Below are 17,650 nucleotides of genomic sequence, written 5' to 3'. Positions count from 1 at the left end.
CCATCACAAGTACCACACATCATCACATGCCACCACACACCACCATATACCACCACACACCATCACATGGCACCACACACCACCACATGCCACCACGCACCACCATATGCCACCACACACCACAACAAGTACCACACATCATCACATGCCACCACGCACCACCATATGCCACCACTCACCACCATATGCCAGCACGCACCACCATATGCCACCACTCACGACCGTATGCCACCACTCACGACCATATGCCACCACACACCACCATATGCCACCACACACCACCATATGCCACCACACACCACCATATGCCACCACACACCACCATATGCCACCACACACCACCATATGCCACCACGCACCACCATATGCCAGCACACACCACCATATGCCACCACACACTACCATATGCCACCACACACCACCATATGCCACCACACACCACCACACGCACCACCCCTGCCACACACCACCACACCTACCACACACCACCACACCCATCACACACCACCACACCCACGACACACCACCACATCTACCACACGCCACCACACCTACCACACACCACCACATCTACCACACACCACCACATCTACCACACACCACCACCATCATCATCACCACTACCACCACTATACTTACAAACTTCATTCTGAGCAATTGAGAAAATGGGAGATTTTATCGGCTGCTCTTAAAAAATAAAAAAAAATATATAAATACATAAAAATTTACGTGATCATACCCGGTACATTGCCATCCCTACTCTACTGCACTCTTAGTTCATCACACACACAGACACACACACAGACACACACACACACACACACACACACCTTTCATCGTTGATTAAAAAAAAAAAAAAAAAGAGGTTTTATGTATTCACGTATCTTGGTGTTCCTTATCACACAGCAAGAAAGGCTGTATCGACTGATTTACATTGTTGCTCTTTATCATCCTGGGTAAAAAAAAAAAAAAAAAAAAGGTGAAGCGTTATGTATTCATTTACATTGATGTTCAATCACGCTGAGTAAAAGATAGGTTTTATCTATTGATTACACAGATGTTTTTATTTTTCCAAACTAGTTGCCTATATTCAGAATAGTTTGCCTTATTCGTTCTTCACAGCTATCTTTTAGCTTTTCCATTTTGCTCATTCTTACCTTTGTTCGTTCTTTCGTCAGAATTCTGTTTTTGCATCCACTTTAACATCTTTTATTACAGTCGGCTGCCTTGAAGCAGCAACACACAATTTCATCACACAGAATTACCTTTGTTTTACTCTTTAGAATTCCTGTTTTATATCCATGTCAACAGCTTCATTGTTTCTGTTTTGTTTCTTCTATTGCACTTTAAGTTTCCACATCCCACAAAGCTTTTCTCTTCCTACTAGCAGACATCCTTGCAACAACATGTACGTTTTTAAAAACAGTTTCCTAGCCTGACACCTGCACACTCCATAAAATTCTTCAGTGACCATAACTCTTCCACACCCTGTGGTTTGTATTAATCTACAGCTGCATTGTTTATCTACAATTTCAATTCTGACTATCATGCTAAGCACTCCTCTCATGCACCTCCTTTCAAGCTTCTTCCAGTTTCAGTTTCCTTACCACAATCACATAGTTATACAAATTTCCCTCTCACCACTCTCACAGTATAGCAAGATTGCCATAAAATGCAGATAGACTCACAGAAGTTCAAATATATTTGTTGGTGAGGCACAAAGGGGAAGGAACCCTGGGAGAGCTAGCTATGCAGGGGAGTTGGGGGAAGAGTTAAAAGTATATTAATAAATAAAAATAAAAACTTGCACAAGCGACTCCGTGGCTCGGCCGGTTTCATGCTGGCTTCATAGGAAGGACGCATTACAGTTTGGGTTCCAACCCAGTCGACTGCTGCTTTGTGGAGTAGACGCCCACAAGTTAACGACTGCCAGCAACAATCAACTCACTAAACCAATACCGTACTACTATCTACATAACTTATCCTCTACATCACCGTCTGTGCCTTGTCTCTGTCCTTCCGTTCTCACCCCTTATGACTACTCTTTACCTTGCACAGCTCTCACCGCAACTGAGAACTTGACCTGTGAAATAAATGACTAGGAGAGGTTACGCTATATTCGAGCTGAAATATATATCTAAATAAGGGATGTAGTTGGGTCAGGTTAGATGAGGCTGTGTTGTGTTATGGTATGTTAAGTTTTAGCTGGGGTAGGGATGGCGAGGTTTGGTTAGGTTAGGGTAGGCTACGTTAGGTTTGGCTAGGTTTTGATTAGGTTAGGTCAGGTTGTGTCTAAGCAAGTTTCAGTCAGGTTAGGTGAAATTTAGTTAGGCTATGGTTAAGTTAGGTCAGGGTAAATTAGAACAGATTAGGTTCCGCAGATCAAGTTAGAAATTTCGCAGGTGTTATGATTTTCACACAACACCGGAAGTGGTTGGTGGCGGCGACAATCATCCACTCACTTGATGTAGTGCTGCTTACTTCTTCCTTCACCTTTCTCCTATTTGTTTGTCTGCCCTCCTCTCTTCCAATTTCCCCCATTTCATAATACTCTTCTTTCCACTTCAGGTGGCTCTACACTGAGTGATAAGTTAAATGTTTCCTTGCAACTCAGGAAACCAATTATGGCGCTGGGTGGTAGCCATATAACCGAATAACGGGGCGATTTGCATCCTAATATGGTGCCCCTGTTAACTGGGTGGAGAGACGCAGATAACCAAACCTTCTCACTCATCCTCTCACCTCGCTGTGGGAAGGCGCTATCTACAGCAAGGGAACATCGGCCCACTGCATAGGACGACTCTACAGGGGCAGTTGCTTGCCTGTGGTTGATGGATCTATTCGGCCAAACAGACAGGGGTTACTCAACAGCAACAACAACATGACGCCGGAATTAAGAACCTGCTCTGAATATGAATCAGGTTATACCATTTTTACCCTGACTCGGCCTGAGGTTACCACCTCTCATTGAATGCTGAATCATATCAATAAATTTACACTAGAATATGATACCACTCACGAAAAAGATAAAGAGCAGTAGTACTCTCTCTCTCTCTCTCTCTCTCTCTCTATCTATCTATCTATCTATCTCTCTCTCTCTCTGCCATTGAGCTCCTTCTCCATGCCGATTTATTATGTTAGTACACTTTCCGATCCGCTGTTATGATACTGATGCAAACTGTGTCGATAATGGAATGACGTAAATTACAAAAGAGAATGTTACTGTGTACGAAATAAATCGTCCGGCAAAAGGTGCAACGAAGCCTACCGTGCTATCCAGGGCCATATTCCAGGTCGCAGTGTAGTTTCGTATCATCTCTCCCTAGTCAATTTATTTTCTCTATTACACCATAGCATTCCTGGTATGATGCCTGTAATGTTTTCAGACAAACTTAGATCAGTAACATTCAGCAGGATACTGAGGAGGGAGGTGGTGGCAGAGTCGGTAGAGAAGTTGTATGCTGTCCCTATGGACGCGGGTTCGAATCCTGGCTGGGACAGGGAACAGTTTAAAAGATCTGAATTTCATTAAATTATACCTTATTGATATATCAATGACCCGCCGACATGTCGTAAAAATACCTCCTGTATTACCGATACAGCATTCCTGTATGACACAGCACTAGCATGTATTCAATATGGACGGTGGGTGTTAGCGCCGAAGTGGTGATATGTGGAGGTGTGTGGTACATAAGAGGACTGCTGGGCCTAGGAGTTGGACTGTCAAGCCAATGACCAGAGTCGAATACATAAATACATTCCTTACCTGCCCCTTGTCGACGCTTCTGTGGTTACAGATGAACTGACCCCGTCCACTCAGTCTTACCTGTTTCTCCTTGACTCGCCTATACCCCTCCCCCACTCCACCCCTTCCCTGACCCCAGCCCCTCGACCCACCCCAACCCGCACCACCCCACCCCATCCCAACCCACTCCACTCTTCCAGTCTCCATATGTGCCGCTTCACCCAGCGGTCCAACTCGGCCAAAGGAATACAAAGGCAAGCACACAACAACAGACCTGTTGATCCTTTCGGAGCTGTTTGTGATAGGAAAGGTTGTGGTTAACGATACAATTAAGCAAATTAAAGACGGGTATAGAAAGACAGGAAAGTTCCCTCCCCCCCCATCCACTACACCCAGCAGTCGATGCTGGCAGGAAATAATGAGAAGGACCACAATACAGCATAGAAAAGCTGTCATGGAAAATTCTTAGGAAAGAAGGAAAGAAATTCACATTCTCCACTTACAAAATGGAAAGTAACATTAGGTGAAGAATATGTGCTGATGGTGTTTTGCGGTTGTGTCATTCAAGCTCTGAACTAAACGTATATTAGGGAAAACCCGTGACTTGGCAAAAATAGACTGTGTTCATAAATAACCCTCAGGCTGGACCATTGCCTAAGGGGGAAAAGAAAGTAGTAGATGGAGGAGGAGGAGGAGGGTAGAATGGGGGACAGATAAGGGACAGAGGAGACAGGCAGGGGTGAAGTGACGAGAACCCTAAAAGGGAGGTGAGGTAAGAGGGTCGTGGTGGTGAGGCCGCGGGGTAGAAACGGAGGGTGGAGGATTACTATCAAATGTTAAAAAAAAAAAAAAAAAAAAAACTGGCTGCGTACCTGCCAGGGTCATATGCCGCCAAAGGTGAAATACAAGGAATAGTCATGGTGAGGTGAGAAGGAGAGAAAATAGGAGAGAGGGTGAGGATGGGAGGGAGAGGATGGAGAGAAAAATGATGTTGGAAGTGGGGAAGTTGAGAGAGTGGTGGTGGGGCGGGAGTGAATGGAGAGAATACTGATGTTGCGAGAGGGGAAGGATAGAGGGTAGTGGTGAGGGGAAGGGGGATGAAGAGAGCGGTGCAATGACCCAGCCAACTTATGCAACAAGTGACCGTCACCTCGCCCTTAATCTACCCTTGACAGGATTCCTACCCACTCAGCATGCTTCATTGACACATGTTTCTGTATTGATCTAAAATTGTACATCATGATCATGATGATGATCATCATTGTCGTCACTCCCGTCATCATCATCAACATCACTGTCGTCACACTAGTCATGATCATGATCATGATCATGATCATCATCATCATCATCCTATTTACCGCTAGGAATCGCAGTGAGTAAATTCAATAAACAAAACAAAAACAGAAACAAAACTTGTCTGTACGAGAACTCTTAACGTCTCCAGTGACGTCATCTTCATCTCAGGGTAAACCTTTTCGGCGCGATGACGTAATTCATTGTACTGCTGCTGCCTCCAGACATTTTATTTAGCACTGAAGAGATGTTTGGTGAAGGTGATGTTGGGTGTAGCCTTATTTACCCCTTCGCCACAGCATGTCTCATAAAAGCTGAATATAATCGTGTGGAGGAAACAAGACTGGGAAATAAACACGCCACCGAACTGAAGGGTGAAAAACAGTTTATGGAAATAGAGACGGACGCCTTCACCCGGTGGCACTCATGTAACCCACAGCGGGACCACTGCCAGGGTATACAAACGTTCCTAAACTTCCTCCATGTCCCCTGAGTGGAGGATGGTGGATTGCAGGAGTTGGGGAGTTTCAGTCTGTACTCCACTGGGTTTACGTCTGTGTCCGGGGCCACAAAAACAACAAGAGAGAGCCAATGATCTAAAGGCCGATTATTTGAGTGTACCCAATAACCCTGACTTTATACTGATTGTTCTCACAACTGAAGTTCCTACTTGTTTGACCCTGAAGCTTCCCACCAAGTTGGTCTGGGATGGATCAGCAGATTTTAAGTTGATCTTGCTATCTGTCCTACACCTTGGACCTACTGTTCTTAGAAACAACACGTCTTTGATGTGATATTTTACCACATTTGGTCAAAGATCACGTTAAATATGAAAAATTTTCTTCACACACACACACACACACACACACACACACACACACTACTGGAACTCTCACTACCTCCATTCTGCGCGAGGGAAAGATGAAAGATGTGTAAACAATAAATTATCTCAGCATTGGCTGTGTAAACAAGGAGAATGGCTGCATAACAAACTATTATTTCCTTTACGCCAAACCACAACTACCACACACCACTTTATCCACCACATTACCACAGCTACAACACACCGCCAACACCACCACAGCTGCCACATACTTCCATCACTCTACTACCACAATTACCACTCACCACTAACACCAAACACCAAACAGCATAATATACCACCACCGCCACCACAGCTACCAAATATCACCAGCACCTTACCAGCATAGCTACCAATTACCATCAGCACCACACTAACACAACCACCACACCACCACCACCAAAGCTACAACACACCAACACACACCACTACAGCTACCAACAGAACCACAGCTACTAAGTATCACCAGCACCACAGCATATCACTACAACCACCACCACATATCACCAAACACCACCACAAGTACCACACACCACCACATGCCACCACACAAGAAAATATGCTACCACACACTTCCGTATGCCACCACACACCACCACATGCCACCACGCACCACCACAAGTACCACGCATCATCACATGCCATCACGCACCACCATATCCCACCACACACCATCACATGCCACCACACACCACCACATGCCACCACACAACACAATATGCCAACACACACCACCGTCTGCCACAACGCACCACCATATGCCACCACACACCATCACAAGTACCACACATCATCACATGCCACCACACACCACCATATACCACCACACACCATCACATGGCACCACACACCACCACATGCCACCACGCACCACCATATGCCACCACACACCACAACAAGTACCACACATCATCACATGCCACCACGCACCACCATATGCCACCACGCACCACCATATGCCACCACGCACCACCATATGCCACCACACACCCCCATATGCCACCACACACTACCATATGCCACCACACACCACCATATGCCAGCACACACCACCATATGCCACCACACACCACCATATGCCACCACACACCACCATATGCCACCACACACCACCATATGCCACCACGCACCACCATATGCCAGCACACACCACCATATGCCACCACACACTACCATATGCCACCACACACCACCATATGCCACCACACACCACCACACGCACCACTCCTGCCACACACCACCACACCTACCACACACCACCACACCCATCACACACCACCACACCCACGACACACCACCACATCTACCACACGCCACCACACCTACCACACACCACCACATCTACCACACACCACCACATCTACCACACACCACCACCATCATCATCACCACTACCACCACTATACTTACAAACTTCATTCTGAGCAATTGAGAAAATGGGAGATTTTATCGGCTGCTCTTAAAAAATAAAAAAAAATATATAAATACATAAAAATTTACGTGATCATACCCGGTACATTGCCATCCCTACTCTACTGCACTCTTAGTTCATCACACACACAGACACACACACAGACACACACACACACACACACACCTTTCATCGTTGATTTAAAAAAAAAAAAAAAGAGGTTTTATGTATTCACGTATCTTGGTGTTCCTTATCACACAGCAAGAAAGGCTGTATCGACTGATTTACATTGTTGCTCTTTATCATCCTGGGTAAAAAAAAAAAAAAAAAAAAAGGTGAAGCGTTATGTATTCATTTACATTGATGTTCAATCACGCTGAGTAAAAGATAGGTTTTATCTATTGATTACACAGATGTTTTTATTTTTCCAAACTAGTTGCCTATATTCAGAATAGTTTGCCTTATTCGTTCTTCACAGCTATCTTTTAGCTTTTCCATTTTGCTCATTCTTACCTTTGTTCGTTCTTTCGTCAGAATTCTGTTTTTGCATCCACTTTAACATCTTTTATTACAGTCGGCTGCCTTGAAGCAGCAACACACAATTTCATCACACAGAATTACCTTTGTTTTACTCTTTAGAATTCCTGTTTTATGTCCATGTCAACAGCTTCATTGTTTCTGTTTTGTTTCTTCTATTGCACTTTAAGTTTCCACATCCCACAAAGCTTTTCTCTTCCTACTAGCAGACATCCTTGCAACAACATGTGCGTTTTTAAAACAGTTTCCTAGCCTGACACCTGCACACTCCATAAAATTCTTCAGTGACCATAACTCTTCCACACCCTGTGGTTTGTATTAATCTACAGCTGCATTGTTTATCTACAATTTCAATTCTGACTATCATGCTAAGCACTCCTCTCATGCACCTCCTTTCAAGCTTCTTCCAGTTTCAGTTTCCTTACCACAATCACATAGTTATACAAATTTCCCTCTCACCACTCTCACAGTATAGCAAGATTGCCATAAAATGCAGATGGACTCACAGAAGTTCAAATATATTTGTTGGTGAGGCGCAAAGGGGAAGGAACCCTGGGAGAGCTAGCTATGCAGGGGAGTTGGGGGAAGAGTTAAAAGTATATTAATAAATAAAAATAAAAATTTGCAGAAGCGACTCCGTGGCTCGGCCGGTTTCGTGCTGGCTTCATAGGAAGGACGCATTACAGTTTGGGTTCCAACCCAGTCGACTGCTGCTTTGTGGAGTAGACGCCCACAAGTTAACGACTGCCAGCAACAATCAACTCACTAAACCAATACCGTACTACTATCTACATAACTTATCCACTACATCACCGTTTGTGCCTTGTCTCTGTCCTTCCGTTCTCACCCCTTATGACTACTCTTTACCTTGCACAGCTCTCACCGCAACTGAGAACTTGACCTGTGAAATAAATGACTAGGAGAGGTTACGCTATATTCGAGCTGAAATATATATCTAAATAAGGGATGTAGTTGGGTCAGGTTAGATGAGGCTGTGTTGTGTTATGGTATGTTAAGTTTTGGCTGGGGTAGGGATGGCGAGGTTTGGTTAGGTTAGGGTAGGCTACGTTAGGTTTGGCTAGGTTTTGATTAGGTTAGGTCAGGTTGTGTCTAAGCAAGTTTCAGTCAGGTTAGGTGAAATTTAGTTAGGCTATGGTTAAGTTAGGTCAGGGTAAATTAGAACAGATTAGGTTCCGCAGATCAAGTTAGAAATTTCGCAGGTGTTATGATTTTCACACAACACCGGAAGTGGTTGGTGGCGGCGACAATCATCCACTCACTTGATGTAGTGCTGCTTACTTCTTCCTTCACCTTTCTCCTATTTGTTTGTCTGCCCTCCTCTCTTCCAATTTCCCCCATTTCATAATACTCTTCTTTCCACTTCAGGTGGCTCTACACTGAGTGATAAGTTAAATGTTTCCTTGCAACTCAGGAAACCAATTATGGCGCTGGGTGGTAGCCATATAACCGAATACCGGGGCGATTTGCATCCTAATATGGTGCCCCTGTTAACTGGGTGGAGAGACGCAGATAACCAAACCTTCTCACTCATCCTCTCACCTCGCTGTGGGAAGGCGCTATCTACAGCAAGGGAACATCGGCCCACTGCATAGGACGACTCTACAGGGGCAGTTGCTTGCCTGTGGTTGATGGATCTATTCGGCCAAACAGACAGGGGTTACTCAACAGCAACAACAACATGACGCCGGAATTAAGAACCTGCTCTGAATATGAATCAGGTTATACCATTTTTACCCTGACTCGGCCTGAGGTTACCACCTCTCATTGAATGCTGAATCATATGAATAAATTTACACTAGAATATGATACCACTCACGAAAAAGATAAAGAGCAGTAGTACTCTCTCTCTCTCTCTCTATCTATCTATCTATCTCTCTCTCTCTCTGCCATTGAGCTCCTTCTCCATGCCGATTTATTATGTTAGTACACTTTCCGATCCGCTGTTATGATACTGATGGAAACTGTGTCGATAATGGAATGACGTAAATTACAAAAGAGAATGTTACTGTGTACGAAATAAATCGTCCGGCAAAAGGTGCAACGAAGCCAACCGTGCTATCCAGGGCCATATTCCAGGTCGCAGTGTAGTTTCGTATCATCTCTCCCTAGTCAATTTATTTTCCCTATTACACCATAGCATTCCTGGTATGATGCCTGTAATGTTTTCAGACAAACTTAGATCAGTAACATTCAGCAGGATACTGAGGAGGGAGGTGGTGGCAGAGTCGGTAGAGAAGTTGTATGCTGTCCCAATGGACGCGGGTTCGAATCCCGGCTGGGACAGGGAACAGTTTAAAAGAACTGAATTTCATTAAATTATACCTTATTGATATATCAATGACCCGCCGACATGTCGTAAAAATACCTCCTGTATTACCGATACAGCATTCCTGTATGACACAGCACTAGCATGTATTTAATATGGACGGTGGGTGTTAGCGCCGAAGTGGTGATATGTGGAGGTGTGTGGTACATAAGAGGACTGCTGGGCCTAGGAGTTGGACTGTCAAGCCAATGACCAGAGTCGAATACATAAATACATTCCTTACCTGCCCCTTGTCGACGCTTCTGTGGTTACAGATGAACTGACCCCGTCCACTCAGTCTTACCTGTTCCTCCTTGACTCGCCTATACCCCTCACCCACTCCACCCCCTTCCCTTACCCCTCCACCTCGCCCCACCCCAACCCGCACCACCCCACCCCATCCCAACCCACTCCTCTCTTCCAGTCTCCATATGTGCCGCTTCACCCAGCGGTCCAACTCGGCCAAAGGAACACAAAGGCAAGCACACAACAACAGACCTGTTGATCCTTTCGGGGCTATTTGTGATAGGGAAGGTTGTGGTTAACGATACAATTAAGCAAATTAAAGACGGGTATAGAAAGACAGGAAAGTTCCCTCCCCCCCACCCATCCACTACACCCAGCAGTCGATGCTGGCAGGAAATAATGAGAAGGACCACAATACAGCATAGAAAAGCTGTCATGGAAAATTCTTAGGAAAGAAGGAAAGAAATTCACATTCTCCACTTACAAAATGGAAAGTAACATTAGGTGAAGAATATGTGCTGATGGTGTTTTGCGGTTGTGTCATTCAAGCTCTGAACTAAACGTATATAAGGGAAAACCCGTGACTTGGCAAAAATAGACTGTGTTCATAAATAACCCTCAGGCTGGACCATTGCCTTAGGGGGAAAAAGAAAGTAGTAGATGGAGGAGGAGGAGGAGGGTAGAGTGGGGGACAGATAAGGGACAGAGGAGACAGGCAGGGGTGAAGTGACGAGAACCCTAAAAGGGAGGTGAGGTAAGAGGGTCGTGGTGGTGAGGCCGCGGGGTAGAAACGGAGGGTGGAGGATTACTATCAAATGTTAAAAAAAAAAAAAAAAAAAAAAAAAAAAAAATGGCTGCGTACCTGCCAGGGTCATATGCCGCCAAAGGTGAAATACAAGGAATAGTCATGGTGAGGTGAGAAGGAGAGAAAATAGGAGAGAGGGTGAGGATGGGAGGGAGAGGATGGAGAGAAAAATGATGTTGGAAGTGGGGAAGTTGAGAGAGTGGTGGTGGGGCGGGAGTGAATGGAGAGAATACTGATGTTGCGAGAGGGGAAGGATAGAGGGTAGTGGTGAGGGGAAGGGGGATGGAGAGAGCGGTGCAATGACCCAGCCAACTTATGCAACAAGTGACCGTCACCTCGCCCTTAATCTACCCTTGACAGGATTCTTACCCACTCAGCATGCTTCATTGACACATGTTTCTGTATTGATCTAAAATTGTACATCATGATCATGATGATGATCATCATTGTCGTCACTCCCGTCATCATGATCAACATCACTGTCGTCACTCTAGTCATGATCATGATCATGATCATGATCATCATCATCATCATCCTATTTACCGCTAGGAATCGCAGTGAGTAAATTAATAAACAAAACAAAAACAGAAACAAAACTTGTCTGTACGAGAACTCTTAACGTCTCCAGTGACGTCATCTTCATCTCAGGGTAAACCTTTTCGGCGCGATGACGTAATTCATTGTACTGCTGCTGCCTCCAGACATTTTATTTAGCACTGAAGAGATGTTTGGTGAAGGTGATGTTAGGTGTAGCCTTATTTACCCCTTCGCCACAGCATGTCTCATAAAAGCTGAATATAATCGTGTGGAGGAAACAAGACTGGGAAATAAACAAGCCACCGAACTGAAGGGTGAAAAACAGTTTATGGAAATAGAGACGGACGCCTTCACCCGGTGGCACTCATGTAACCCACAGCGGGACCACTGCCAGGGTATACAAACGTTCCTCAACTTCCTCCATGTCCCCTGAGTGGAGGATGGTGGATTGCAGGAGTTGGGGAGTTTCAGCCTGTAGTCCACTGGGTTTACGTCTGTGTCCGGGGCCACAAAAACAACAAGAGAGAGCCAATGATCTAAAGGCCGATTATTTGAGTGTACCCAATAACCCTGACTTTATATTGATTGTTCTCACAACTGAAGTTCATTCTTGCCTGACCCTCAAGCTTCCCACCAAGTTGGTCTGAGATGGATCAGCAGATTTTAAGTTGATCTTGCTATCTGTCCTACACCTTGGACCTACTGTTCTTAGAAACAACACGTCTTTGATGTGATATTTTACCACATTTGGTCAAAGATCATGTTAAATATGAAAAATTTTCTTCACACACACACACACACACACACACACACACACATACACACACACACACACACACACACACACACACACACACACACACACAAAATAACACCCGCCTCGTTCGTTTCTACCAGCCCGGGTGTAGCCTAATATTAACAACAATAACTGGCAACAATATATAACTTGCTTCTATTCTTTTTTGCCTCGTTACTTGAATTATTATCCTTTGATTTACTCTCTCTCTCTCTCTCTCTCTCTCTGAGTTTCGAGTTCTAGAAGTTTTCCTTAAGTTTTATAAAATCATCTGTTTATTAGGATGAAGAAGAAGGATGAGGATGGAGATGAGGATGACAAGGAAGAGGAGGAGGAGGAGGAGAGAAAGAATGGAGAGGAAGGGGAAGGGAGAAAGGAATAGGAGAAGGAGAAAGAAGAAGAAGAAGAAGGAGGAGGAGGAGGAGACGATGAAGAAGACACAAAGAAAGTTCTATTCATGTACATAATACTAACCCTCGTTGCCCCAAAGTTTACACTGGCCAGAGCTACCCAGAACGCCTAAGTGGGTGCAATGGTCTTATCAGCAACAATTTACCTCCACAATGAAAACAACACATCTCCCTCCGTGGACAGTCAGTAGCAAAAGTTGGCATTGTATTCCACCAGATCTACGTCACACTTTGTACAGTTATGCTCAAGAGTTGGTCGCTACTGTTATGTGGTAGCAATATCATGAACACGCTAAGGATTATGAATACAAGGGATACTCTCCGACGTTAGCGGCAGGACACAGTGCTTAATGAGAACTGTTGTTGAACTTTTGGAGTGGCTGTAAATGTGGAGCACTTTCCTTCACGTCTCATCCTATCAACGAAAATCGCCTATGAACCCCCCCTCCCCCCCCAAAAAAAAAAGTAATAATTGCAAGCCTCCCTCAAATTTGATTTTTCAGCAACAGATCTTCAGCCTTGAGCTAGTGTGCAGGGTCGTATTTTTTTTTTTATCAACTTAGAATACTTCGTAACGCGTTTTCCGTAGCGATTTATTTTGTATATCTCATCTTTTTATACCGTCCTTCTGTATTTTGAAGCCATGCCTCTCTGTCACACTTGCATATGTTCGTGACTGTCCTTTATCTATGAGTTACCGTTCGTATAGTTGATTATAGGTCTTTTACCTTAACCTGGGCCAGGTTTCTGTTCTTTTGCAGCTTATTTCATGTAGCTCAGTGGCAGAAAAAGACAATGCTGTGGCCCAACATCCTTTCCGTCCCATCTCTTCGTGACTTGCATCATAGTGCAGTGTTACTCTACTTACAACTCAGCATTCAGGATGTAGAGACGGTAAATCTAGGCCACGGTAGTGCAACATTATTATAGGTGATTTTTCCTGTGTTAATATAGGTCTCTTTCCTCACATTTCACATATGTTCCTTGAGATGAATTTCACTTCGTCACCATCAAGTTCTTCCCTTGTTCCCCTCCTTCCTTCCGACTTGGTGGTAAGCCCACATGATTCTGTGCGCTTTCATTCTTACACACACACACACACACACACACACACACACACACACACACACACCATAACATAATCCCCAACTCACTCCGAGACCTTCATGGAACCACTATTATTGTACACACACACACACACACACACACACACACACACACACACACACACACACACACACACACACACACACACACACATCTGGAATTGTTAGAAGTGGAATCACAGTGCACTTCCCATATTTTTTTTTCTTACTTCCGACAGGCAATGTTATTTCATTCCCTATGCCATTTTTGCAAGTTTTCTTATCCAGGAAACTCTAGGCTAGGTTGGGCTTGCTGGCTTAGGATCAGGTTAGATAAGTTTGTTAGTTGGGTTAGGTTAGGATAGATTAAACTGGGTTAGAGTTAAGAGAGAGAGAGAGAGAGAGAGAGAGAGAGAGAGAGAGAGAGAGAGAGAGACAGAGAGTTGATCATCCTGAGAAAATCAAGCTTGCAAAAAGGCATACAGAAAGGACATCTGCTGTACCATTATTACACTTTTCTTATCCAGGAAAGTCTAGGTTAGGTTGGGTTTATTTTCATAGTATCAGGTTAGGTTAGTTTGTTGGTCAGTTAGAGGAAACCTGTGTATGTGAGGGTTAGATATAGACTTCATTTATCTCTTCAACACATGAGGTAGGAAGAGGGATTGGGGATACTAGTGGTAGTGAAGTGGCGTCATCTATGGTAAATTGCTCTTATATTATAATTTATCACACACAAAGGCAGTATCATAGAAATTAACAGAATCTGAAGTCATACACACACACACACACACACACACACACTATGTACGGCTTTTATGATATCACTACAGTAGTTAATATATTACCAAGCACTACCTGTTGTATCTTGTACGGCCAACCAAGGATTAAAGATTTAACCTTTAACCACATCTACGAGTACACTCTCAGGATCCGGTGACTAAAGACCGTATGATTAAAGCTTGAATTATAAAGCAGAATGCGGACCCCTGATTCATTACGGCCATTTTTTGAACGCTTGTGGTTATTAGGTATGGTCAGCCTGCACCTCATATTAAAGAGTGCAGTCAGCAACAATATAGGAAGGCCAAACACGTCCCACCTGACTCATTTGCCTCAGAAATTATCGTTAAAGTAAGGACCTTGCATTACACATTGCTTTTAATGTTTAGACGTACGACCATATCTCTCAAGTGAGTATATAATATCGTATGGCGTTTGATGGAAGAAGATCCTGTATTCTTTTTTTCTCCAACCTGGCCCGGATTTTCGTCTCTTGTAGTTCATTTTACGGTGTTTAATGGCGGAAAAAGACAATTCTGCAGCCATACCGCCTTTTCATAGCAATTCTTGGTGATATAGGATTATTATTCTAGGGTTAATCTATTGTTACAACTTAGCACCGAACACGGACATGTGGCAGTTTTAGGACAAGTTAGAATAAAAATACTTACACGACTCCACGAGGAAGCCCGCACTGTAGTCCTGAAGAGTGTAAGTTGTTCGTTGTCTCCACTGCCATGGCTCAGACTATACGTAACTGTAGCCTCCTTGTTATCATCTAAGGGATCTGGTCCACTCTAATGACGTCAATACTCAATTATAAGAGCTTGGGTCTCGATAAGCCCTAGTTCTTTGAGGAAGGAAGGAATCGCCTCGGTCAACACTATTTCGCTCTCTTGTTTGTCTCTGCTTGGCCATCAACTGAACTGAAATTGGTCAATGATCTTTGCCAGGTTAGAGTTAATGCACAATTAAATTTTTCCCGGCTCTAGGTATCACTTATATTCCAGTTCATTATAACCAGTAATCTTTTATTCCCTGTATCTTATCAGCATCTCGAAATGAACAGATCTTGAATTTGGCTTTCTTTGTTTTTTTTTACTTTTTTTTTTTTTTTGGAGGGAACAACATTGCTGGTCTTTGGTTCCTTCTTCAATGCATACACACACACACACACACACACACACACACACACACACACACACACACACACACACAGATACAAGCATTCTGTGATTATTACAAAGGTAGGGACAGGTCAATAACTGTACTATTTTTACACTAACTTGGTCTATAATTGTCATCTCCCTATCTTGAATATTGAGTTGGAGTAATAGATTAACACTAGAATAGGATGCTAGTCACGAAGACGAGCTATGGAAAGGACGTAGAGTTATAGTATTGTCTTTTTCTGCCACTGAGCTACGTGAAAAAAGCCGCAAAACGACGAAAAGCGGGGCCAAGTTAGTGTAAGAGAAGTACAGGATAATTTGTGGGACAGGAAGCATTACAGATATTCGCATTTACTGCAAAAATAACCACTTGCCTTCACCCCTATACAGTAAATTCCCGTTATATACTACCCTTCTTTTCATGTAATTTTTCGCGATAAAGTCCACAGGACACTACAAACAACAGATTGGTTATTACAAGTTCCGGTACTTCTTGTAAAACTGACCATATTTTCACCAATTACACTACTGGTTATCCGGCAAAAAAAAAAAAAAAAAAATCTTTCGTTTGAGTTGTATGAAAAAATTATGAACATAATATCACGAAGAGTTTTTGGATTTTTTTTTTTTTTTTTTTCCATGCACAAGGTGGTCCGTAAACAAGGTTGCGCTAGAAATGCACTTGGTGACATCTTATGTGTTATAGGACGACTCAGTCTGCTGATGTGGTAGTGCGAGCAGCATAATAACAAATAATGCACGATGGACACCGATAACGCTGACTGAGTCGTCCTCCGCTGCATACGAGAAATAGCCCAGCGGAATGGAAGAGAAAGGTTATATATGGACCAGCCTGTATTCCAGTTAGCTAAAAGAGACTCGACACACACAATGCTCAATGGATGCGCTGTAGAGGGACACTGGCGCGTGGCACTCCAGGCAAACATTAGCATGACATGTTGTTGATAAACGGAACGTATTCCCGTTGGCTTAGCACATTCTGTAACATCTCCTCAGCGACTCATTTAGCATAATACCCTTTAATATCGTTGTGTGTGTTACTGGCAGAAACACAGTCGATTAAAAAGAATACATATATTAACAGCTTATAAAACGGAGGTGTAACATGTAAAATTTATCGTTTAGGGAGAACTGTCAGGAAGCGTCCTAAGCCATGGGGAATATGACTGGGTTTCACAGCCGCCACACACAACGAGGCTAAAGTATCCGCGTGTTTTTAAATTTTAAAATATGACTGTTTGATGAAGAGCGCCACCTATGTTATGTGTGAATATTTACAAGAAAAAATTATATCACAGCCTCTTCAATATGATAAAAATAAGGTTAAATATTGCATTAAAAAAAGACAAGGTGGTGTTTTTTGCTGTACCTCTTCAAGCATGGACGTGACATCAGAGAGCACAGTCAGTGTCAAAACTTCGCCATATATTTACATTTTTTCAATTCTGATTTTGCAAAGCTAAGACGCTTGGTATGCTTGTCTACCCATGCATGATATTATAAGATGTAAAAGGGAGAATGTTGTGCCGGGCACGTCCTAAATGCGAAGCAGACGCAATGGAACAGATGACGCAGATTATCTTGTCCAGTGCTGTACCCGCGCTGTTGTGTGTGGCGCATT

The 17,650-nt window shown here is 43.6% G+C and overlaps 1 protein-coding gene across 1 annotated transcript in view; it reads right to left on the bottom strand.

The window, feature by feature from the left end:
- Positions 1–11,735, bottom strand: part of LOC145395285 (juvenile hormone esterase-like) — a 52,623-nt gene extending 40,888 nt beyond the window's left edge. The window contains exon 1 of the mRNA XM_080268964.1: positions 11,599–11,735. Within this exon, the coding sequence (XP_080125090.1) occupies positions 11,599–11,735 (137 nt within the window). The remainder of the gene's footprint in view (positions 1–11,598) is intronic.
- Between the last annotated feature and the right edge of the window lie 5,915 nt (positions 11,736–17,650).

The sequence above is a fragment of the Coenobita brevimanus genome, chromosome 30 (genome assembly GCF_032717465.1).
Source record: "Coenobita brevimanus isolate Jiangsu-jjx chromosome 30, ASM3271746v2, whole genome shotgun sequence".
NCBI classification, from domain to species: Eukaryota; Metazoa; Arthropoda; class Malacostraca; order Decapoda; family Coenobitidae; genus Coenobita; species Coenobita brevimanus.
The sequence above is the reverse complement of the archived record's forward strand: the minus strand, read 5'-3'. Positions and strand labels throughout refer to the sequence as shown.